General features: G+C 37.2%; 2 protein-coding genes across 3 annotated transcripts in view; one reads left to right on the top strand and one right to left on the bottom strand.

The window, feature by feature from the left end:
- Positions 1–25,782, bottom strand: part of LOC134540736 (ATP-dependent helicase brm) — a 91,191-nt gene that overhangs the window by 54,742 nt on the left and 10,667 nt on the right. Inside the window, exons 3-6 of the mRNA XM_063383633.1 lie at positions 12,357–12,500; positions 5,514–5,865; positions 2,601–3,096; positions 462–600 (exon numbers count right to left, since the gene is read on the bottom strand). Of these exons, the coding sequence (XP_063239703.1) occupies positions 462–600; positions 2,601–3,096; positions 5,514–5,865; positions 12,357–12,500 (1,131 nt within the window). The remainder of the gene's footprint in view (positions 1–461; positions 601–2,600; positions 3,097–5,513; positions 5,866–12,356; positions 12,501–25,782) is intronic.
- On the top strand, positions 16,770–24,675 carry LOC134540741 (uncharacterized). Of its 2 annotated transcripts, none has more exons than XM_063383638.1 (6): positions 16,770–17,267; positions 18,320–18,453; positions 19,231–19,493; positions 20,856–20,961; positions 22,006–22,157; positions 24,397–24,675. In XM_063383638.1, exons 1-6 carry the CDS (start codon positions 17,208–17,210, stop codon positions 24,495–24,497), a joined length of 816 nt encoding a protein of 271 aa, XP_063239708.1. In that variant the 5' UTR covers positions 16,770–17,207; the 3' UTR covers positions 24,498–24,675. The 2 variants fall into 2 exon arrangements, with proteins under 2 accessions (XP_063239708.1, XP_063239707.1); XM_063383637.1 differs by having other exon boundaries at positions 17,082–17,267; positions 22,006–22,161; positions 24,401–24,675.

The raw sequence follows: 25,782 nt of genomic DNA, 5'->3' as shown, positions 1-25,782 counted from the left end.
TCAATTTTTCTTGGAGTTCTGCGAGTTGGCAAAAAAAATTCACAGTATGTTTTTTGATTCAATTAGAAAAATTTTATACATTTGTGAACAATTTTATATTTGTATTCTAAATTTAAAAAAAAGACAGGTTAACGGAGACCAAATAACAAAACCAAAACGCTGAAAAATATGAAGCCACTTTTTTAAGGTTTAAATGTGTTAAAATATTCAATTAAAAATTTTAAACCACGAGCAACTGATTTATGGTACACAAGATGTGTATAAAAATTCAAATTTGGACATAGAGCTTTGTGAAAACGTAAATTCACATACAATGATTCCTGTTTCATTTGTGTTTCTACTTGCAAAAATGAAATGAATGGTGCTGTACCACTCAAATAAGTTAACAAATTAATTTAGGACTCATACTACAATTTTCACGAGTAAACAGGTAACCTGCCGTGCGAATGTCTGAAACGTACCTCGCCACGAAGTTGCCGCTGGAAGTTCAGCACTCTCAGAGCACGCAGTTCTATCATGGCCTTGATCTTCAGGTCTTCGGGAAGAGTGGTGGCCAGGTTGGTCAGCTCCTCGATACGCATGGCGATACGCGAGGCAACCCTGCGTCGCAGGCCGTACAGGGTATCAATGACAGACACTGCCCAATTGTTTAATAAGAAATACAGTACAACCCTGTTAAAATGTTTCTGCCTACAATGTTTATCTGCTTATATTAAGTCCCAAAAAATTTCCCCATTACGAAAATGTATTTTACTCTGCATATAACATTTCACGAATGGTGCGTTTCCTGCTTATAACGTTTGCTTTATAACATTCAATAAATGTTCCAAAAATTTTTAAAAAAAACCTATTTCAACATTTATATGATCTATGATGTTTAAGAAGTTAAAAGTCTTATTTTACACTTAAATACATTCTTTTTGTTTACAATCACTATTATACTATAGGTCTATAGATGTAGTGTGTTCAAATAGGATTGTGTGCAAAAACAAAATGTAAGTGTGCCAAAACTCTAGCGCTACATGTAAGTGCTGGCTAATGCTGTGCATTCGAAATATGTATATAAGGTACGTTACATAACGTTCGCAGTTAAGTGTCAAAAAAATTACAAATCTTTCCATTTCTTGCCATTCTAGCGTGTTTTCAGATGTATATACATATTCCGTCTTACAACATTTTAGTTTGCAGACTATTCCATGATGGCAAAACAAATGTGTTTTCTAATGGAGTTTATTTTATTCGTAGGTATGAATCCCAAATTACACATTTTCAAGTAGCGAAGGAATTTGAAACAGGTATTACCACTCTAAATGTCATTGCAAATCGTGAGAGAATTTTACAGAAATGTAGCAGTGTGTCTTTAAAAAGAAAATTGAAAATGGAAGAAGAAAGCATGATGAAGTAGAAAAATTGTTGGATTGGTTAAGCAAATTTGAGCATCGAATGTACCCATCAGTAGTTTTAACTTTATATTTATTTACATAGCTTGACGAAGTCATTGAAAAAAAGTTCAAAAAATGACAACTACTAAATTGATATTACCTGCTTATAATATTATTTTACTTACGCCCTCTTGAAAAGCATTATAACAGGATTCCACTGCACAATATATATGGATGCTAGGACACTATTGTGTGACTGAAACATTTGACTGTGTTAGATGGGAAATAGTGCTGTGCAGAAACACCCTAAATGGGTTTTACTGTATTGTAATTAGTTGTGTGTCAACGACAATATTTTATCGATTCTAACTATGGTGCCTACTGCCTATGATCTCACAGACTAGTATAGATTGCTTCCACTGTTTATTTCAAGTGGGCTAAAAGCATTTAAATTCAAAAAATAATTATTTATATAAAATAAAACATTTTATTTAGTTCCGAGTCATCTAATATTCCAGTTAAATGTATAGTAAACATCTTACTACAATTCAAGGATGTATTATAATCAAGTCATCACAGTACATAGTTATCATAATAACGAAAAACTCATAATTGAGATATGTAAAAAAAACTGTTGGGCAGTAAAAAAATCATTAACATCTACTCTTTAAAATTTTAAACATTTGATTACAAGGTAAAAAAAAAATATTAAAATACGAATAACTGAGGAAATAATTCAATTCAACACTGAAAACTCTTTCGTCCTATATATTTTCGTCCAGATATATTTTGTACTTTTAATACGTAACTGTGCAAATATAACTATTATGATATGCACCGATTCAGGAAAAATTTTAGCTAATAATTAGTTTCTAGAGCATTATCATATTTTTTTTTTATACTCGAGACGACATATTCAGAATCAATGGGTAGATTTTAAAGTTGCTCTTTGCGATTAAAATTCGAGAAAACTGAAATTCAACCCACTCCTTAAGATAAATAATATGTTTTTATTGTTGCTCTTTGCGATTCAAATTCGGGAAAACTGAAATTCAACCCATTCCTTATGATGAATAATATGTTTTTTTTTGTTGCTCTTCGCGATTCGAATTCGAGAAATCTGAAACTCAGCCCATTCCTAATTATAAATAATATGTTTGTTTTTTTTAAGTTTTAAGATAGTACGTGCAAGAGTGAAGTGGTGGTGGCGACGGGCACCTGTTCTCCCGCTCCTGCAGGATGAGCAGCGGGTCGATGCCCACGGGCCGGCTCAGCGTGGTCAGCTTGTTCTGCTTCTGCTGCGGCGTGAAGGGCTGCTGCACGGGGGCGGGGGGTCGCTGCGGCGGCGGCGGGGGCGGCGGGGGGGCCTGCTGGGGCATCATGGCGTCCGGCACCTGCTGCTGCTGCTGCGGGGGCATCTGGGGGGGCATCTGCGGGGGCATCTGCGGGGGCATCTGCGGCATGCGCATCATGGGCGGCGACGGCTGCAGTACGAGCGGGGGCTGCGGCGGAGGGGGCTGATGCTGCGGCAGGGGGGGACCCTGGGCCGGCGGAGGGGGTCCCGGCGGCGCCTGCTGCTGCTGCTGGGGGGGAGGAGCCGGTCCCGTGGGCGGCGCCATCTGCGCCGTCATCGGGGACTGGGTGGGCGGCTGCCCGCCGGGCGGTCCCGGGGGCCTCATGGGGTGCTGCATCATGCCGGGCGGGGCGCTGCCACCTGCTCGCGACATTTCCCCCCGTCCAGCTCGCTTCCACCGCCGGCAAACACTTCCTTGACACTCGCTCATAACTGGACGGTCTCCGGGTAAAAGGTAACAAGTCACATTTTGGTGATTTTTTTTTAGTTTATTCCGGCAATAAACTCTTTAAGTATACTCAGAATGTGTAATGCATTTTTAATCATTAGCAACCAAGTTGGTAAATAAAATAATAACGCGAGAAAAAATTTAAGTATTTAAATTCTATTTTTATCTAAGTTTTTTTTTGTTTCTCCTGCAAAAAAATGTGAATTCTTGACTTGTTACCTTTTTACCCAGAGACCGTCCAATTATTTTTTTTTCCCTTTCGGAACCTAATTTTACAATTATAGAATAGTGATTATTCATTTGTATCAATCGACATATTTTTAGTACCGTAATGGAGCAATTCACTATGATAATCTTGCTTCTCGCAGTCCTGCTGACATCCAGGCTCACACGTCAGTAATCACACGTATGCACACGTAAAGCAAACACACTTTAGTTTATCGCCAACATACTATACGAAATACTTGACTCATGTATAGTAATTAGCTAATCCATGCATTGAAAATTTTAAAAATTACACACGTGTGAAACAACTTGATTTTTAAAAAAAAATTAAAATTAGTATATTCTTAAATTTGTGGGAGTAAATATTTTTTATAGCAAACCTAATCTGCAGCAAACAGTCAACTTGCTATATGCACGAGACCATAATGGAATAAAAAATAACAAAAAAAAGACTAATTTTCTCACAAAATACGTGCTCAGCTCTTTAGTATGCATGATCATTTTTTTACACTAATATAAAACTGTAAAATTTACTAAAAACTGTGAAATAACTCTGGTGTTCATTGAAGTTTTCTTCATGAAAAGATAATCATCCTATTTGAATAAAATTATGAGATCTTTCACTGGCAAGATTATTTTGAGGGTAAGTAAGTAAGTAGGTACACTTTAAGGGGAAACTTTTTAAATTGGCAATACAACACTCATTATATGAGGGACATTTGTAAACTTCATGCTCAATCGTTAAGCATAAGCAATGCTACTGTACTGAGCTTCAGTCAGCATTTTATCACAGGGTGGCATTTTATGTCACTACTTATGAACAGAACAGTATAAAGAGAATACGCATAAATAAAAAAATGGGCTATAAATTAAATTTTGAAATATTTATCCAAACCAAACTTCTAACATGATAAATTATTGACGGTTACGTTCCATACTTTTATTTATTTTTTGTTTTTATAGGTATTCTATAGCACACAACCCATTTAAGAAAAAAATATTAATTAATGTGTAACCCCTTTAAATACAATATAAAATAGTTACACTTACTCTTGAATATATAATTTAACAAGCATACAAGTCTAGGGACAGAATGCTGTATATTCACTATGTAATATATAAAGTTAAATATGGCACCATGAGGAAGGGTGACCCTCAAGATTACAGAGGACTTAAAACTATTTGGACAAAAACTCGGTGGCAAAACTTGAATGGTGAAACCTTACACCAAAAGTGGCCACCCTTGAAAAAATTAAGGCCAATTAAAAGTATTACAAAAAAAAAGGGTCAATGTATAAAAAAAATATGCCTGCCCTCACTTTTTTTCATGTAGATGAGTCCAAGACAATGAGGAAGAGGCCAAGCAGCCACGGCAAAGAGGATAATGTGGAGGTTACGATTATGAGGAGGAGGCAAAGAATCTAAGAGGATGAGGAGGACGAGGAGGAATCCAAGAATCCAAGAAGATGAGAATAATTAGGACGTCGCCCAGAATCCAAGAGATGAGGCAAGGAAAATGACAAGAATCCAAAAGGATGCCAAGAAAATCAAGAGGATGAAAAGAATGAGGACGTCGCCAAAAATCCAAGAAAATGAGGCAAGGAGAATACCAAGAATCCAAGAGGATGAGGACAAGGAGGATGCCAAGAATCCAAGAGTATGCCAAGAATCCAAGAGGATGAGGAGGATGCCAAGAATCCAAGAGGATGATGCTAAGAATCCAAGAGGATGAAAATAATGAGGACGTCGCCCAGAATCCAAGAGGATGAAGAAAGGAAAATGCCAAGAATCCAGGAGGATGCCCTGAGTCCAAGAGGATGAGGACGAGGAGGATGCAAAGAATCCAAAGGGATGAGAATGAGGATGTCACCAAGAATCCTAGAGGATGAGGCAAGAAGGATGCCAAGAATCCAAGAGGATGAGAACGAGGAGAATGCCAAGAATCCAAAGGGATGAGGAGAATGAGGATGTCACCAAGAATCCAAGAGGATGAGACAAGGAGGATGCCAAGAATTCAAGAGGATGAGGATAATGAGGACGTCACCAAGAATCCAAGAAGATGAGGATGACAAGAAGATAGGGCGAGAAGACGAGGGGCAGGCACCTGTGTCTGGCTGCGGCAGAGCTCGTTGCTGCTGCTGCTGCTGTTGCTGCTGCTGGGGCGATGGTTGCTGCTGGGGCGGTGGTTGTGGCTGCGGCGGTGGCTGCTGCTGCTGCTGCGGCGGTGGCTGGGGCTGGGGCTGGGGCGGGGGCTGCGGCTGGAAGGGCGGCGTGGTGCACTGCGCGGGCGGCAGCGCGTCCATCCTCTTGCCCTGCACGGCCACGGCCAGCTGCGGGTTGAGCGGCTGGTTGCGCGCCAGCACGCGGTACGCCATGATCTGCATGCGCAGCTGCTGCAGCTGCAGCGGGCTGAACGACGAGTGCTTGGGCTGCTGCTCCACCTGGCCCATGAAGCCCTGCACACACACGCACACCCTCACACACCTCACCGTCCCGTTACACACTGCCTCGGGTCCACAACACGAGAACCAAGCAGTGGCTGACTGCAGTCTGCGTAGCCAGAGGGGTCCGGACGCCTCCCACCTCACCGTCCCGTTACACACTGCCTCGGGTCCACAACACGAGAACCAAGCAGTGGCTGACTGCAGTCTGCGTAGCCAGAGGGGTCCGGACGCCTCCCACCTCACCGTCCCGTTACACACTGCCTCGGGTCCACAACACGAGAACCAAGCAGTGGCTGACTGCAGTCTGCGTAGCCAGAGGGGTCCGGACGCCTCCCACCTCACCGTCCCGTTACACACTGCCTCGGGTCCACAACACGAGAACCAAGCAGTGGCTGACTGCAGTCGGCGTAGCCAGAGGGGTCCGGACGCCTCCCACCTCACCGTCCCGTTACACACTGCCTCGGGTCCACAACACGAGAACCAAGCAGTGGCTGACTGCAGTCTGCGTAGCCAGAGGGGTCCGGACGCCTCCCACCTCACCGTCCCGTTACACACTGCCTCGGGTCCACAACACGAGAACCAAGCAGTGGCTGACTGCAGTCTGCGTAGCCAGAGGGGTCCGGACGCCTCCCACCTCACCGTCCCGTTACACACTGCCTCGGGTCCACAACACGAGAACCAAGCAGTGGCTGACTGCAGTCGGCGTAGCCAGAGGGGTCCGGACGCCTCCCACCTCACCGTCCCGTTACACACTGCCTCGGGTCCACAACACGAGAACCAAGCAGTGGCTGACTGCAGTCGGCGTAGCCAGAGGGGTCCGGACGCCTCCCTTCCAGGATTTAAAAGAGATGGGAGAAAAACCACAAAGCAAAGACAGGATAAGAAAATGACAGTGACCTCGTTACAGAGATTATTTTGTAAATATTATTAAAGCCCATTAAGGGCTATTTCTTCCCCATTATAACCTGATATGGCTCATACACACACATTCTTGCACATTGGTGATATAGCTCAGTCCATATTATTTGCAGATGACATTGTCTTATGGGCGTATAGCAAGAGGAACACGAAGGCTGCCCACATTATGTCATCTGCTCTATTACATTTACACAGTTGGATGGTTCACAACGATTTAGACATATCAATTTCCATAAGTAAATCCATGTATTTCTCACACAAACATCTCCAAGCTGTTCTTTCAAGTAATTTAAATTTAATAACATTAGTTAAATCATGTTTATGACCTCTCTTAAATCATTTAAAAATTGTCTTGAGAACCAAGTATAAAACTAATTTAATAAAAACCAAAATACAAACTGTCAGTTTGCCGAAAGCATTACTTAAAATTCTACGTGTAAACGTTGGGAGTTCTGAAAGTCTACTCTTCCTAGGGAATTTTTTAGTGCGACAGTCAATTTTCTTTCAACATTCAATTACAAAGAAAACTTACTCATTAGAAACTACATAATGCTGGCCACGGCCCTGCTGAATGAATAGGTGGCAAAACAAGGGCACCCCATACAAACCAATTGGCTATTCGAACATCTGCCACTTCATAGCCATCTAAGTAACCAGTAACTTTAACTAAGTAACCATTTCAGCATTTGTCTAAGAGTTGTTTCGTCAAACCCAGAATTAAACCAACTTCAACGAGAATGGATCGGAATTCGAAACCTATTTCCTCACAAATGTGAGCCCAGCCCCTTGCATCTCTCCTTTAAACCTCGGTTACTCCGACATAACAACAACAATCAGAGTATCCTTCTGCCACTACTGTTCTTTCAAAAAGTGTTTGCAAACAATTTCATGTTTTATCTGTGTTGGTAAAAAAAAAACATCACGTGATGCTTTGCAAGTGATGGACAGGAAATGAGTACCACTGGGACTTCGTTTTAGAACTGTCATGGTTATGGGTATGTATAAAAGAAATGTTATATGTGTAATTCAGATTATCTGAAAAATTTTATTACTATTTGTTTAACTTCAAAGTTATGAGTATGTAAAACTAGATGTGTATGTGTATGTAAAATTGTGTACATGTAAAACTGTATGTACCTCTATGTAAAACTGTAAATATGTAAATGACATGTTCCATAGCCTTATGGTTTCTACCAAAAGAAGGCTCAATGGAATACAAATAAAATAAACAAAAATTAAAAAATAGACAATTTACACACCTACAGGGCAGTGATAACGTGCGGCATGACAATGAGACGTGATTTCAAAGACACAGTACCCCTTACTACGTCCATTTTGGAAAAGGGAACTGGAATGCTCTGACAATGTATCCGAGTTGTGAATTTTTAAATAAAAAGAATGCATCATGTTTGTGTCGGGAAATAAGATATGTTTTGTTGTATCTATATTTATTAATTTGAACTAATACTTGTTTATTAGCTTTGTAAAAGTTTTTTAGAGTTGCTAAAATGCCTTTTACTCCCCTCTTCCCATTAATTTGAGTAGGTGTTTATCTCTTAAAAGAATATTCTAAATACTGAATACATAAAAAAGTCTCCAACTTTTCTAAAAGGCAATGAAATAAAACATTTCCTTAATTTTTTTTTTACAATTTCTTAAATTGGTAAACAAAAACAAATAAAATTAATAATTATTAACAAACTAAACTCTTTTTTTTGTGGCTTTATTCATAATATATAAAAATAATAACATGGAAACAACTTGATTTCCTTTTCAATAATGTATTTAAGAGAAACATGAATTTCTAACGGGCAAAAACATCATACATTTCTCACTGGCCAGACTATGTTCTTGATTAAATCCACAAAAGTAAAACAGGCAGAAGATATTCTCGCATGAGTTCTCGTAACATAAAGGTGGCATGTGTTGACAACTCCTGTTAATAATAAATGTTTGCTTACGACACAAAATTTTGTTAACCATTCAGAAAGACAATCAACAATTAAAAATACTGGTTATTTAAAAATATATATATATCATCCATTATAACCAGATGTGTACAAAAGCTAGAAAAATTACCATTATAGCGACTATAAAACTAAATCATATAATATTATTTATTAATTTAAAAGATAAAAAATAAAATCAAAACTAAAGGAACAGAATGTATTAAAAGACATGAAAACTGTTAAATGCCAAATTATTTTTTTCAATTATTTTAACCAAGTGTGTGTGACAAGCAGAAAATTAATGATTATAAACAATAATACACTACGATAAATTAATGCATTAACACTGACGGCAACACGTCTTGATTCCAATGGTACTAAATACAGAGTCTTTGCCTGGCCAGAAAATTGACAAACCTTGCAGAATGTTCTCAAACTCATTTAACTACTATAATGAAAAAAACCAATACCTAATTTTGGTGCAGTTAAAAGGCTAACAATTTAATTTACAAAAATTGTGAACCATATCTGCACCCAAGCACATTTATACTTATAAAAATTGTGGCACTGTGCATCACAAAATTATTTATATTTTTTTTTTGTCTGGTAATACTTAGTATTCATTATTTTCCCCCTTTTTTTTTAACTTTTACAACTTTTTTTTATTTAATTTGGTACTCAGTTTTTTTTTGGAAAACTTTGCTGTTTGTTTATTTTTTCTCTGAACAATAATGGTTAAATTTAATTATGTTTGCAGGCTTTCACGGCCATTGTCTGAAGTAGCTTGGCTTCTTGGGTTGCAGCCGCGTCCTTGGCGAATATTTTCACCGGCGTTTCGGTCGATATTGCAGTCGCCATCATCAGGGAGCAGTACCTACTGAGGACGTGGCTACAACCCAGAAGCCAAGCTACTTCAATGGTTAAATTTATTTCAGTATTAATTTCTTTCGTAATGCTAGAGTCTTGTGTGGAGTCGTGTAACCCTTTAGAATTTGCAAATAAGTTAGGGAACCAGCTCCGCAAGATTTTCGTGTGCAGACTGTTGGTGCGCCTGGAATGTGCTGCCGCGTGGAGCGCGGCAGTCGTGACGGCGCGGACGAAGAAGGAAAGGTACTCGTTGGCTGACCACGGGTCCGGAGGAGGGGGCCCCCGCGGCGTACGTTACGGCCGGTGGAACGCGACAAGTTCCGGACGATCACAAGGAGACCTACAGTGACCGAAGAGGCAGGGCATCTTCGGAACGGCCCACAAACTTGTTGAGCTACGAGCCGCGACCGGACTGGGCATGATGCCCAGGATAAACTCAATTAACTGTGTCAGCTTCTACCGAGTGTTTTCGGAGGCAAAAGGAAACGGGCTGAAATTTCCTTGATGCAATGTATAATGTGCGAAATGTGTATAAGCAAGTAACTTTTCACGAGAAGTAACTTTTTTTTTTCAGGCAGATAACACATGACTTAAATTTTTAAATTTTAGGAGCACTTTTGCAGGGAAGAGACTTTGCCAATGCTTACGTTGGAATCTCAATACCCCGACAATGACATCACAGCTCCGACACAACGAAAAATTAACAACTGCCCATAAGAAGTAAGGTCATCTCGACATCAAGTCTGGCGGAAATATATTCTATTATGTCGAGCTAAATATATTTTATTAATGCCCAAAAGAATTCAATTAAAACTGTCCATAAATATGAAACAAAATTCAGAGAACTACAATATCTACCAAAATGGATTTTTCTTTTGCCTTTTAATATTATAATACAATATATTTTTGTTAAATGGGATAAAATGAAGAAATAAACAAGGAAAGGTTTTACTAAATCAAATATTTAAATAATTAAATTGTTTATTTAAAAACAAAATTAATGTGTTTCAAAAACAACTCTCTTTTTTTTCCCCCACAGCTGTCATGTTCGCATTACAAATTAATGTCCTGTAATTTTTCATTTTGCTTTTTCAGAAATATTGATAATTGCTTAGCTTCAAACTTATTTTCAGTCATTCACCAACTTTGGCTTCACAATTTTTTGGTTGTCTTTCCTCACACAAGCTTATCTAGCATTAGATGGCTAAATTACACAAGGATTGTAAACTCCTCTTCATACTTGTGACCTTGGGCTTTTCAGACCAGTCACAGACTATGACACCGAGTCGAGACAGCTTACAAATAAGAATCGAGACCCTGCAAGATCATTTGAATAATCCCATAGTACACATACATAATGCTCGACACTTCTACTGAAGCCGTTTTCTTTTGTTCTTTTTTTTACAAGGCTGTACCACAATCTTTTATTTTATAGTCTTAAATGTCTTCCTGTATGGAAAAAAAAATTAACTTACCCCAAGATCTAGTGATTACATTATTACCTCATTTCTAAGACAATTCTTTAGGGAAAAAATATATATATATTTGCCTTACTAAGGGTTTATTCTCTATATTTACAGATACACACTGGTAAAAATGTAATACCGCTTCACAGAGAACAATATTCACAGTTAGATTCGGCTTAAAAAAATATTTTAAAAATTCAATTCTATATTTGATTTGCATAAAAAAAAAAAAACTAGAATTTGCACAGGCCCTAAAAATTTCAGCTCTTTTGAGCACAGCAATTACCCTTATGTAATGCCTGATTATTAATAGTGACCAACTGGTACAAATAATAATAATTGGTGTTTAAAATTTAATTTAAATTTAATATGTTTAAGGTTAATGATGCTACCATATTTAATTTTTTTTTTATAAACAGGTTCTTGATTACCATTACTGCTGTTATATAATTATGAAACTTGTTCTTGTTTATCTGTCAGTTGCTTGCTGTGCTGTCTTGTGTATGTGTTATTATAGTATTTTCCTCAATGCTATTCATTTTGTTTCATGTATTTGTTTTGTCTATGTAATTTTTTTATGTTTATCGTGCCTACCACTCATGGCCTTATGCCGTCGGTAGGCATGTAACAAATTGATAAATAAATAAATAAATAAATAAGATATGACTACAACTGTGGGTGAGAATACCGTCAACCAGGGGTGTAGCCAGGCAGGGGTTTTAGGGGTTCAACCCCCCCCCCCCCCCCCCCTTTTAACACCTTATTTATCACTCAAACAAATTTCATATTAAAATTAATAAAATTTTTACCACTACAATATTTAAATTTAAGTACCAAAAACTGCTAAAATAGCACTATTTTACACCTTAAAATCCAAATTTTCCTGGGGGAGGACCCCCCGCTTTAATACAGGAGGGGGGGGGGGGGGGCATGTTTCTTAACACCCCCCCCATACACAAATCCTGGCTACGCCACTGGTTGGTTGCTTGCTGTGTTGTCTTGTGTATGTGTTATTATAGTATTGTCCTCTATGTTATTCATTTTGTTCCCTGTATTTGTTTTGCCTGTGTATTTTCTTTTTTACGTTTATTGTGCCTACCACCCGTGGCCTTATGCCGTCAGTAGGCATGTAACAAATTGATAAATAAATAAATAAACAAATAAATAAAAAATGATTACAACTGTGAGTGAGAATGCAGTCAACAGACAATTTAAAAAAAAAAAAAATCGACAAATAGCACGATGTATAAAATATGAACTACGACAGCATGTAAGGAAGTGTGCAGGAGGGAGATAGCCGTACCTGCATGGGTCGGGGAGGCTCCATGGCGCCCTGGCGGGCCTTCAGGGCCAGCAGCTGCGAGTAGCGAGGGTCCTCCTGCAGGCCCTTCTCCTCCATCGAGTCGATGGCCCGCTGCAAGGCGTTCAGGTTGTCCTGGGGCCCGCCCTGCGACACAACACGGCCCCCGCGCCATCGCAGTTTCACTTCACATTCCTCCGAAGATACTCCCACAGTTCTAATGCCTTCGTCAGTTCGCAGGGGCGTAGCCAGGATTTATTTTCGGGGGGGTGTTCACTTACACCCTGCCCCCGTACTAGAGAGGGGTGGGTCCGGGGGGCCCTCCCCCGGAATTTTTTTTTATTTGAATGTGCAAATTGGTGCTATTTAAGCACTTCAGTAATAAAAATATCGCCTTTAAATAACATAAATTCGTGTCCCGACTTTATGATATTTTCAACGAGACACTGTTGAAAACACATTGCTGAATATTAAGGGTTACCGGCTCAAAGGTTCTTTCTTAGTTTCATCTAAGTGCATTCGCCACAGCTAGACAAGTGTAAATTTTGTCATAAGTACATAAATATATATATTTTTTTAATATTTCGGGGGGTGTTTGGACACCCAAAACACCCCCCTCCTGGCTATGCCCCTGTCAGTTGCTACCATAATTATACACTTATTTACACTTTCCCCGCTTTTTTACAATTTTTAACTTTGTCCTCATGAAAAGTGCAAATAAGGGGTTTTGCTGTACATAGGTGACAAATTTTTCTATCAACATTTTAACTAACTGGATACAGAATACTATTAAAAATTCTATTTATTTTTTTATGAGAAAACCTAAACAAAAAGTTTTTTTAGGTGTTGGAAAAAATTAGAAACGAAGGTTAAAAAAAGGTAGTGGAATTATGAGTTCATTTTTTTTTAAGTACCTGATAAGATTGAAATTCAGATGACTTTATGAAACTAACCCTAATAATTAAATTTTATTTTGAGGCGATGGAAGGAAATTTAGTAATATTGGAACACACTCCGCGTTGAGTAAATAATTAACATGTTGCCAAGACAGAATAAATCTGGGCCCAGGAAATATTTTGGAATGGTTTGAATTTAAAAAATAATAATATATTGCAGTATAATGATTTTGATGTTATTTTTAAGTAGGGCCCCAATTCTGCTGTCTTGCCAGGATCATTCAGCTCAAATGAGACATGAAGTCACATACAGAGGGAGATGCTCCCCTGGTTGAGTTCCCTGACTGCTTGTTACATGCACGAGTTTATCCTGGGACCAGGACCAAATTGCAAGTCTATACTGCTAGTAGAATTCATTGGAAACCCACAAGTTATGCAACACTTACAGTTGTGGCCACTGTATCGTGTACAGTCTTTAGATATTATTTTTTTTTATTATTAATAAAACTGTGGGGTTTGAAAAACATTTTTCACTAAGCAATGGTGGAAGGGGCCCGGACCCTCGACGGCCCTGGGAACCCCCCCTCTCCTCGTCACCTGCAAGGGTTCGGGCTGACCGCCACTCGACCCCCGGGGGTGCGGCCTGCTAGCAATCACTCGCCCAAAGTGAGGGGGGAAAATAATAAAATACACATACAAACTACAAACACCTAAAAAATAAATAATGTATTAACATGTTGGTTCTTGATGTTTCGAACACATAAAAGAAAAGCACTGTACAAAAAATTAACTTTTTTTATAAAATGATCTTCTTCCATTAATAGAGACCGGAAAAATTCCCGAATTCATTTCGCGATAGGCTAAAATACAAATTATTATACCTCAGTGCTGCCTCTGTTATTGGCTCACAACTCACCTGGATGACTCTGGGCCGATGAGAAACACCCAACCGAAGCTTTATCGAATCACAGGCTGCTACGTTGGGACGTTTCACAAGACAGCAGCCGATGAGTGGGTGGCATTTGACCGAGTGTACGTAGAACTATGGAGTTCATCCTGGAGGTCATTGAACCCGCAAATTTTTCCGGTCCCTATCCATTAGTTGCATAGCACCATAACCCTCCTCCCCCACGGAAGAGATGGAATCACTGAAATGAGCTGGGTACGCCCTTCTGGCCACATCTTCCCACAGGCGAGAGCGAGAAATAGTTGTGAAACAGTTCAAACACTCGCCCAGCTGCCAGGCATCAAAACAAGAGTACCTAGCTGCTTCTGGGAAACAAACCGATTTACTAACTCAAGTGAAAGGTCGAGTTCTAAGATTCTACATATTATTCAAGTAGATCGCCTAATCTAAAAATACCTTTCACTCTAATTTTTATCAGGCTTATTCCCCAGCAGCCACCACTCTGAGGTACTGAGGGTTCAATTTCCCTGAGTTTTCTCCATCCTCCCTGTCCAATTAAACATTTTGTTCCTAGTCTCTGCTATCAATCTCACAAGAAAACATAAATACATCAAACTACAAATGTGTATCAAAAAAAATTTCAACCTCATCTAACATGTCAATTAGACCATAAAAATTATTCTCGGCCAATACAAAGTTTGTGATGTTATCATTTCCACTAATGATATCAAATCAACACTTCCAGTCTGCAACATAAAACCTCTGCATTTGATAAAACATTGAAACAATGCATTACTGTGATCAGGTAAATGACTATCGATATTTTATAATGCTCTAATTAATTATGAATTAAAACAAAGAGTATTTAACTACACATGAATTTGTGACTAAAATACCAGTTAAATTTATTTATGGCCTTATTTTAAGTGGAAAATTTAGACGTACCACCTTGTCTTACACTTAACCACATACATCTTTGTACATTGTAACTCATGATAACTAATGGTCAATTATTTTATTTATTTATTTATTTATTAAAATCCACCACTAGATCCCCTTACAAGCATTACACTTGGGGATATGGGCTTAGTCAAATTAATATAAGTATACATATTTACTATATATACATACATTCCTTTTTCAATACTCATAACAAATTATAGTTACAAATTAAAATTAAAGAATAAAATTTCCCATATTATAGATGTATCAAAAGGCCTGTGTTTCATAATACACTTGGGGATATGGGCTTAGTCAAATTAATATAAGTATGCATATTTACAATATATACATAAATTCCTTTTTCAACACTCATTACAAATTACAATCACAGATTAAAATCAATGAATAAAGTTTCCTACATTATAAATATATCAAAAGGCCTGTATTACATAATAATATGTTAAAAATCATTGATATCTGATATTGAATAAAAATTTTTTTTAATTATAAAATTTCTAAGTTCTTTCTTAAATTCATTATGATTGTTTAGAAGTAATATGTTTTTAGGCAACTTATTAAAAAGCGTAATACCTTTATGTTGAACTCCCTTTGCATATAACGTAGTTTTAAAACACTTAGGTTTGAGTTTAGGTTAGGTTAGCTACATTATAATTACTTTAAAACATTGTGGACGGTTCATTTGGTTAGGATAGCTACATTAAAGATACTGTGAAATCATGTAAACGGTTTCCTAGCCCTGGATAGCTACATATTAAAAAATTATTTGCTAAGCAAACATAAAATGATTTTACAGTGTTTTTAATGTAGCTACACTTACCTAATATAACCAACCATCCACAATGTTTTAAAGTATTTATAATGTAGCTAACCTATCCTAATCGACCGCAAAATTTAATGCCACAACGGTTTATACAATGAGATAGAAAGGAAAAAAAAAGCGAGCATGAACATCGGGTGTGGCTCTCTCGTCTGTGAAATGAAGGCTTCCAGTCCCAATAGCCCCATTTCCATTTATATACTACTCCAATACCTTAAATGAATTAAATTTATTTTTGAATAAACTTAAGTCAGTTAACACACTTTAAGTAAATAAATTAAATTTCTTATTTGAGCATACTTATTTTTAAATAACTATAATGCCAAAGATTAATTGAAATGTATTTGTTTTATATCTTTGGATTTCTTGATATTTGTAACACAATTATCCTCATATTTTAAAGGGGCTTTCACCTCAAAAATTTTGTACCAAGCTCAATGCAGTTTCTGATTTTTTTAAATTTATTATTATTCTTTAACAGTGCACAAAACAATAATTGCACTTGCTGTTGACACATATGTCCTTTTTGCTTTCTGTCTGAGTCGTCCTAACAGGGTATTATACAGCTCTTTAGAAAAGGCGGTGAGTTTGGTATTTCAGATTTGGCGCTGTGATTAAAAGCTAGTTTATCTTCAAATGACGAACTTTTAAAAACATTCCGCATTGAAGCTAGGACACGCAAATAGTTGCGAGATTGTATAACCTCAAATATGTAGCCCAAAATTATGCTATTGCCTAGCCTACGTTCGCGGCTTATTTGTATTTCTTTCAGAGATAATTCGCGTGTCCGTAGCCATGGAAACGTGACGTCACCAAGGAGAACCAAACAAAGAGCGCGCTCAATACGTCAAACTTTACGGTTTCAGGGATCTCAAGTCTTCAACCTTGGAATCATTAACGTAACATGGTAAAACTTTCACAAGGCCGCCTACGATTTACTAACGTCTAAGTATACCTACGAGTCCGTTAAATATCCACATTGTGTGAATCGTTAAGATTTTCTTTTTATCACACTGTCTCTACAAACAAATTTATTTGTGTTTGTAATCATTTTTGTCGTATGACTATCCGTACGATAGTTTGCTGTCGGTACAACGCGATTATTACAGCACGCTATCGGACGGCGCACGATCTTTGAGCGAGACAAACACGCAGCAGAAACGTGATACAAGCGAACCGTCTGAACGTGTGGTATCTTTGCTTTGTCACTGGCAAGTGGCGGTAGCGGTTAAAACATTCTTATAAACCTGAAAAAGCAAATTAAAAGCGAGATGGATCAACTGACTGAATACATGGAAACGGCTCTGAAAATAACTAAAGAAGCCGGAAAGGTAAGCTAATTTAATTTTATTGTGTACAGAGGTCGTTCCAGTTATTTTTTCCAAACGGACAAATTATTTCGACAGTGCGCTAATTTATCCTTGAACGTTATCAACAATACCTTAAGATAAGTAAATTCGACGTTTAAATGAAATGTTTTGATAGAATATAAATGTGAAAGCTATACGAAAGTAGTTGATTACAGTGAAACATTTTGTAATAACGCTCATCAAAACAGATGTTGAATGTTTACATTAGGTACCGGGGAAACGTTTAAATTATTGTCAAAACTTGTTAAATAATTTTTCTGGTGACATAATGTCATGTCACACACAACACAATATTTAACTGCACGAGCTTGTAGATTTTTAAAAACCACTCTCAGCTGTTAGATAAGGAAATATTGAAGACAGGGGCTTGTCGAAGCTAAGACACAAACAATTTTGAAAATATGTTTTTTTTAAATCCTTACCTTCTTCCTAATCACTGTGCACAACAGCATTGCGATACTCCAAGTAGTTAAGCAAAAATTAGTTTCAATGGTTAGGTAAGGTACAACAATTCAATTGCATTTATCTGTTTACAGTTGGTATAAAATTATCTTAAACATTACCTGTAATGTAAATATAGTGACATAAATTTTTGGTAGTGCTTTAATAGCATAGCTGAGATTATCTTTCAACCTAAATGGTTTTCCATTGCAAGTGAATATTGAAAAACAGTACGTGGGGATAGTTGGGACACAGGGTAGAGAGAGGTCAAGTTTTTAGAGAGAGAAGAGGTAAAAATATTGCTGTTATGAGAACTGTACAAATCCACCAAATTAGAACGTTCCTTGACCTTTTGTAAGTCAGAACCTACCCATTGCCTGGACTTATATAAAGATTTGTAAGTAACTCACGAAAGGCTGCAAAGGCAATTTGTAAGGATTCTTGCAACTGTTCAGAAGATCGACAAAAATGGCTCACGTCGTTAATGATACAATTTTCAGTGATTATTCTTTAGTCTAAAGGGTCCTTTAAGGAGGTATTCAGAAACAACTGTAACAATTTTGTCATTGCAGGTGATGTTGGAAGGCTTTCGTAGTACTAAGTCAGTTGAAGTGAAGTCTGCTTCATGGGACCTCGTGACAGAATACGACAAACGGGTAGAAACCATGATCACAGAAGTACTTTCCAAAGCATACCCATCACACAAGTAAGTACATATGTGCACGCACGAGCCCGTACTTTACTTCAAACTCAAGACAATTGCAATTACATAATCAACCCTGACCCACGACTGTTCTACTGCTATAATCAATTTGAGCCACTAGCTGTAGGTTGGATTAAGATATGATGAACATGATATTGGTCGAAAATTAAATCCCTTACCTATCAATAGGAGAATAACATATATAGCTAGCCATTTAGCCAGGAGATTTTATCGTTTCGTCTTTAATGAAAATGAAAATCAACATGATGTATACAATGCATGCTGGTGATCTAACCACCTTAAAAACTGCAAGACCTATACTTGTCAAAAGTGTTACATTTTAGCAAAATAAAAATTTATTTAGTCTATTAAGCATGATATTTTACACACAAGTTAAAATGTAAACAAATGTAAGCCATTTCAACCCCTAAATGTGAAGATTCTGTACAGACTGCTCGTTTAACCTACTAGGTAACCTCTGCCAAAAATCTTATTATTTCTCTTCGTAGGCAGATACATTCGGAACAAAATACCTACAGTACAGATTCTGAAATCAAGTTAAGTCAATATTAAATAATAATAATAAGACCACTGTTTTTCATACCATGCGATGCCCAACAAGATTGTACTAATACTGGCTTACATTACGGTTCTGTAAGCGGCATGGATAATCAGCCTGAAAACAACGGAAAGTCTACCAATCTCACCAACTTTTACTCCCAATTTAAGTTCATTTGAAGAGTTGCTTGGTTGAACCGACCATGTGCGCACACGCCGCAGGTTCATCGGGGAGGAAACCTCGGCTGCGGATAAAAGGAAACCGGAACTGACCGCCGCGCCGACGTGGATCATCGACCCCATAGACGGCACCACCAACTTCGTGCACGGCTTCCCCGTGACGGGCATCTGCGTCGGGCTGGCCGTGGGCAAGGAGGTGGTGGCGGGCATCGTGTACAACCCCGTGCTGGAGCACATGTTCACGGCCGTCAAGGGCCGGGGGGCCTTCCTCAACGACAAGCCGATACACATCTCCAGAGCGACGGGTGAGCCGGCGGTGCCTTCGAGTGGTTCAAAACTGGCAGAATGATGTGCTGCCAAGTATCATTGATTTTTGCATAATTGATTCATTGGTGTTGCAACCAGGGGGGGGGGGGGGGGGGACACGTCCCCCCCCCCCCCCCCATAATAAGTCTTCAATTTTGTCCCCTCCAATAATATATTTAGTTTCGTAGTTATATTAAAAATATGATTTCTGTGATATAACCCATATGTTGCGCATGGTGCATTTAGTCCAATCGTGGTAATGTGAGCACTGTGATTTTACAAATTTGTTCTCTGAAAATATTTTTTATAAAAAATAAATTATATATCGCAACCAACTATAATTAGAATGTCTAGGAAAGAAAAACCACCTTTTTGCACCTTCAAACCCCAAATATTTCCGGGGGAGGACAGGACCCCCCACATTTTTTTCCAGAGGATGGATAGTCCCCCCCAAAAATATATATCCTTGCGATGCCCATGATTGATTTAGAAGTCCAATTAAGGAATTAATGTACGACTTCATTATTACAGAAATATCATATATCACAGAAATAATGTCATGCAATAAATGTTGTATCAGCATATTTCATGATCAGGTTGCATGTGTGGCACATAACTTTTCTTAAATTTGGCGACAGATACCCAAAACACTTGTGTTTGTATTGAAAACGTAAATGATGCCCAAAACCATAGATTCAACTGACTTGTGCAAGAGGTCTTAGCTCAAATCCTACAAACGGATAAACACATGTGTAAACTGCTTTCGGCATATTTTAATGCCCTTAATAATTTTTTTTTCACTCAAGGCTGGGAATGGATCAAAATCAATTTTATTTAATGCTTCAAAATCACAAAAACTTTATTTCCATTGCCAATCCTAGTTTCCCAATTTAAAATTTACTTACACTCATTGTTGTCTTTTCAGATTCATCCCAAACTAATAGTTTAATTTATTTATTTGTAAAATTGTGGTCCCCTTCAAGATACCCATTTGTTTGTAAAATATTAATGGATTGTCACATGTATTGGGAAACCGTAATTTACTGACTAATCTTAAGTAAAAATGTTGAGTGTTACTAGTTACATCACCAAATTTGTAGTCTCCAACTAAAACAAAATTTCTACGTAGCTTTTAGACAATGTTGTGGCATGCCACACCAAACACTTTTACACTGGTGTCATTCCAATTCATACACTCTGACACATCATTAACATTTTTTTTTTTTTATTAAAATTTTACTTTAACTTTATTAAATGTTTTAAACGGTACTAGGTTGGGAGCCCGCTGCAACCCATTTTCCAATTGGTCTTTTTTTTTTCTGGAGCGAACGACATGATTATTTGTTGTGTATTCATTCCAGATCTGTCCAGTTCAATAGTGAGCTATGAAATATCATTCGCTCGAGACGCTGCAATCCGGGATTTCATCATGAAGAGGGGTCTGGCTCTGGTGTCCAGAGCGAGAGCGTAAGTATAAAACTGAAAGTCTTATGTGTATTTTATTTAAGTTACTTTTCCTTTTAAAGTTGTGAAAAATAAAATATAAATAATTTATTGTTGATTAGTAATTACATCACTTATTTTCATTAAAACTATTTTCTGGTTCTATTTGGTGCAGCTTCCTCCAAATCCCCTTTTTTTAATATATTGGTAAAGTTTTTTCGCCATCATAAAACTGATATCATCTGAAGCTGTTAAAATTTAAAAAATAAAATTTCTAGTAAAGACAATACAAATTAGATGAATGAAAATATGGTCGCAATTTGTCAAAAGTTCAAAACGTATCACGCCGTACAAAAAGTTTATGTACTGTATATAAGAAACTGAGGCTTTATTTGTAATAAAACATTTTTTTTTACATCAGGCAGACATCTTCCGGTTAAAATTACATACAAGGCATACAGAAATGAGTGAAGAATTAACATTCAAAATACCAAAAAATAATCTGTGGCACTGAGCCTAACGGTCTGATCATAGATGTTCCGCATCACGTATCCAAGTTTATCCCTTGATCCTGTGGTACATGATGCTTGCTGTTTTAGTTTAGTATTTCACAAGATCCTAACCAAACTAAGACTCAACCATCAGAATACAAACAAATTATGTCAGGTCTTGTGGAATATTTTCTTACCACAGGATCAATATAGACAGGAAAACACCATTAGGATCAAGGGCTAAACTTGTATACATAAAAAACTTGTACCATGTTTGGAAAAAAAAATTTATAAATAACTCCCCCCTCCTCCAAAAACAAACAAACCAACACACCTATATTCAGTTTTCCTAGAAGGACTCACTAATTTGGCATTGATCCAAAGTTCATCTATAAACCAAACTTTTTTTTTATGATTTGTGGTGTGCAAAGTTCATTCAAGAGCATAGCTTACTTAAAGTAGCAACTGTATGTACGTAAGAAGTATGCAAGATGCATACTTGTCTTAAGGGACATTTTAATCTTTAAGGATTTGAAAACTACAGATGAATTGGTATTATTGTTTGTGACCCCCTCAGAATGCGCTGCATCGGCTCGGCCGCTGTCGCGATGTGCTTCGTCGCAATGGGGAGCCTGGACATGTACCACATCGATGGCATACAATGCTGGGACGTAGCAGCCAGCTCCATCATAGTTCAAGAGGCAGGCGGCGTCGTCACTAACTCGGACGGTAGGTCACTCATTACTGAGGACCGGAATTATTCGCGGGTTCAGTGACCTGTAGGATGAACTCCATATTTCTACGTACACTCGGTCAAATGTCATCCACTCATTGGCTGCTGTCTTGTGAGACGTCCCAGCATAGCAGCCTGTGATTCGATACAGCTTTGGTTGGGTGTTTCTCATTGGCTCAGGGTCATCCAGGTGAGTTGTGAGCCAATAGCAGAGGCAGCACTAAGGTATAATTATTTGTATTTCAGCCTATCGCGAAATGAATTCGCAAATTTTTCCGGTCTCTACTCATTCCAGTGTTTATAGTTCATTGTAAATGACTCTATGTTGTTGCTGATCAAAAAAAATAATATTGAATGCAACCAAACTAGTGTGACAAATTTTTAAGTACCACATATTGAGTTTTATACATACACTTGTCTCTTGAATTAATGCCCTAATTTGTTCCAGGAAAACAGTGCTAATTAAATACATTTTCTTCATAAGAGTGTATGCAAATAAAATTACTTTGTTCTCCCATCACGGAAGTGTACTTGTTAACAGCCATTTTAATCAAGAGACTGCTCCCGTTAAAATTAACTTATAGTATTAACTATACGTCTAAATAAGTTTAAAGAACATTTAAATAATTTTTTAATTTTTTTTTCAGAATAAAAAACACTAAATTAAATGGCAATATAGATAAAACACGGGCCGCACTGTTTGTATTGTTGTACTGCATTTTGAGGTACAAAATAATGATTTGATTAGTAGAGAAGATATTTATTTAATTAGCATAAAAATTACGTAATGTTTTCTATCAACAAGAAATAATTTTTAACTTGTTAACGTAATTCCAGACACTGTTTTTTATTAAAACCATGTCTGCCATGAATTGCTAACCACATGACTAGCCACTAGTGCATCCTAGTTGGCGCGAGGTAAATAAGGTCTTAAAGCTTCTGGCTTCTCTCACCAGAGCTCTTGTTGACTCGCAAGATGATGTAATATAAATGTTGGCTCGACACTTGTGTGTCCGAGATATCTTTCCTAATATAAAACACACTAAATAGGAAATGAAGGAAGCAAACAGCTTTTAAATTTTGAAGTGGAAACTATCGTTTGTTGATTCATCATTGCATTGTGTTTAAAGCTACACAAGTTCCGTCTCCATTTTGCTTGCATGGAAATAAAAAATCATAGAGATGAAAGAGTACTACTTAATATATGACCGTGCTACTTCAAATAATGCCATTATTATTTAAGGGCGTTGTTTCTTCAAACTGCACAAATTGAACCGTGTTCCTTCTAGGGGCAGATATTTATATATTTTCTTATAATTTAATGAAGACTTTGTCTTGTTTACAGTGAGGTTATTGAAGACTATAACATAATAGAGAAAAGGGATATTAGAACATGAACTGATCACTGTCAATTCAGGAGAAACCATGCAATAATTTAAGTCAGTATGGCTAAATAGTAACGTTGTAAGCATGCTTTTAAGTTAGGCTAAACAATATGCACTTTTATTTACTGGTAGTGATCATTTTTACTTTAAATTTCTTCAAAGATACTCCCAGAGTTCCAATATCTTTGTCAGTTGCTACCATAATTATACACAGGTGATGACAAATTTTACTATCAACATTTTAACTAACTTAATACAGAATACTATTAAAAATTCTATTTTTTTATGAGATAAACTAAACAAAAAGTATTAGGTGTTGGGAAAAATTAGAAATGAAGGTTAATAAAGTAGTGGAATTATGAGTTCATATTTTTAAGTACCTAATAAGATTGAAATTCAGATGACTTTATGTGACTTCATGTCTCATTTGAGCTGAATGATCCTGGTAAGACAGCAGAATTGGGGCCGTACTTAAAAATAACATCAAAATCATTATACTGCAATATATATATATATATTTTTTTTTAATTCAAACCATTGCTAAATTACCAATCCAAAATATTTCCTGGGCCCAGATTTCTTCTGTCTTGGAAACTTGTTAATTATTTACTCAACGGAGTGTGTTCCAAGATTACTAAATTTCCTTCCATCGCCTCAAAATAAAATGTAATTATTAGGGTTGTTACTGAAGAAGCTGATTTAACAGTTTATCAAAGTAAGTGCACTTGCGACTGGAAAGTTAAGCCTTTGGCTCTGTTTTAGTGGCTAGGCAAATACTTCTGTGTAACCTGCTGGACATTAAAGTTAATACTGTTTGAAGCACAGAGTGTGTGACACTTTTTTTTTACAGGTAGCAAATTTGACGTGATGTCTGGCACAATACTGTGCGCTGGGACGGACCAACTACTCAGAGAAGCGGTGGAATGCTTAAAGAAAGCTGATGCTTCGTAAACATCGGTTTGGCTGCTCTACAAAGCACATAGCTTCATGGCGCTGGTTATTACTACTTCTGCAAGCGCAAAACATCAGTCGAGTGGGAAAGAGCCTGTATTGATTTGTGTCGCAGGACCTTTACAATAGTATAAAGTGAAAATAATGTTAGTATTAGACAAATAAAAAATTACTGTTTTTAGTTGTTCATTATTTTCTCCCTGCAAGTGGACTTCATGACTGAAATTCATAGGCCTCCTCATCTCAAATCAGTTGATATGGAATAAAGCTATGAAAGAATATAAATTGAAAGAATGCATTAACCTCAATATAAACCCACTAGTAAATAGAATTTACATCATGCAACATGGTACAAACATCTTAAAGTAAATATTCCATAGATCTAACCAGGATTCTCAAAGTTGAGAGCTTGTTTTTCAAACTGCACTGACAACTAGAACCCTTATTAGGCTATCCCTTGTCAACACTGAGAGCTAGCGACATAGAACAATTTTTTTTTCACATCTTTGTGTTTAGTTTGAATGATATAATAAACCTTCATACAGTAAACCCAGATTCTCCTATCTGCCACTGAAATTGCAAATCCAAAAACACATACTGTACTGCTCTGGAGGTGCTTCAAAACAGTATTTGATCAGAAAATGGATGAACACATCCAGATATAAAAAGTTAGTATCAGACAAAATGGAAAAGATTTGTATAATGTTTGCTGTTTGCACAATTATCGAGAAATTCACCACACTGTTAAGAAGTGTCTTCGATTGAAGGAATGAAATTGCTAAATTGATCATTTATGTAATTTTGTAATTATATTTAAAATTATTCCTTCAATAACTGGAGAACTACGAAAGACTGTCTCACACCAACGGCTATCAGTTCTTTGAAGCTACAACTACAATTGTCGATAAACTAGGTCATCATAACTACGAAGGACTGTGTTTACCCATGATTGACAACAACAAAATGATTGCTTGGAAATCTAGGACCAATCAGCTACTTGATGCCACTTATCGATGTAATTATGATGTTACCAACTACTAACTTCTAACTGGTATGTACATGATGTTATGAAAGGTTATTATAAATCAGTAGAGTACAATGGTTTGTACATCACGTTAATTTCAATTCCTTTGTGATATTTTCTTACAAATAATGTCTAACTTAAATACCCAGTGGTTCCTGAGGTTTCCGTTTTAAGATTCTCTGCATCTTAATTGGTTAAATTTATTGATTGGAAAAACTGACTATTATTTTATGAATGAAAGATTCATACCTGCCAACATTC

Source organism: Bacillus rossius, chromosome 17 (assembly GCF_032445375.1).
Source record: "Bacillus rossius redtenbacheri isolate Brsri chromosome 17, Brsri_v3, whole genome shotgun sequence".
In the NCBI taxonomy this organism is placed as follows: domain Eukaryota; kingdom Metazoa; phylum Arthropoda; class Insecta; order Phasmatodea; family Bacillidae; genus Bacillus; species Bacillus rossius.
The sequence above is the reverse complement of the archived record's forward strand: the minus strand, read 5'-3'. Positions and strand labels throughout refer to the sequence as shown.

What these genes read in the sequence shown, in the direction of transcription:
- LOC134540741 (XM_063383638.1), top strand. Translation starts at nt 17,208, where the DNA reads ATGGATCAACTGACTGAATACATGGAAACGGCTCTGAAAATAACTAAA. An exon ending in TAACTAAAGAAGCCGGAAAG is followed by an intron (nt 17,268 to 18,319) that starts GTAAGCTAATTT and finishes TTGTCATTGCAG; the next exon opens with GTGATGTTGGAAGGCTTTCG. An exon ending in CTGGTGTCCAGAGCGAGAGC is followed by an intron (nt 20,962 to 22,005) that starts GTAAGTATAAAA and finishes TGACCCCCTCAG; the next exon opens with AATGCGCTGCATCGGCTCGG.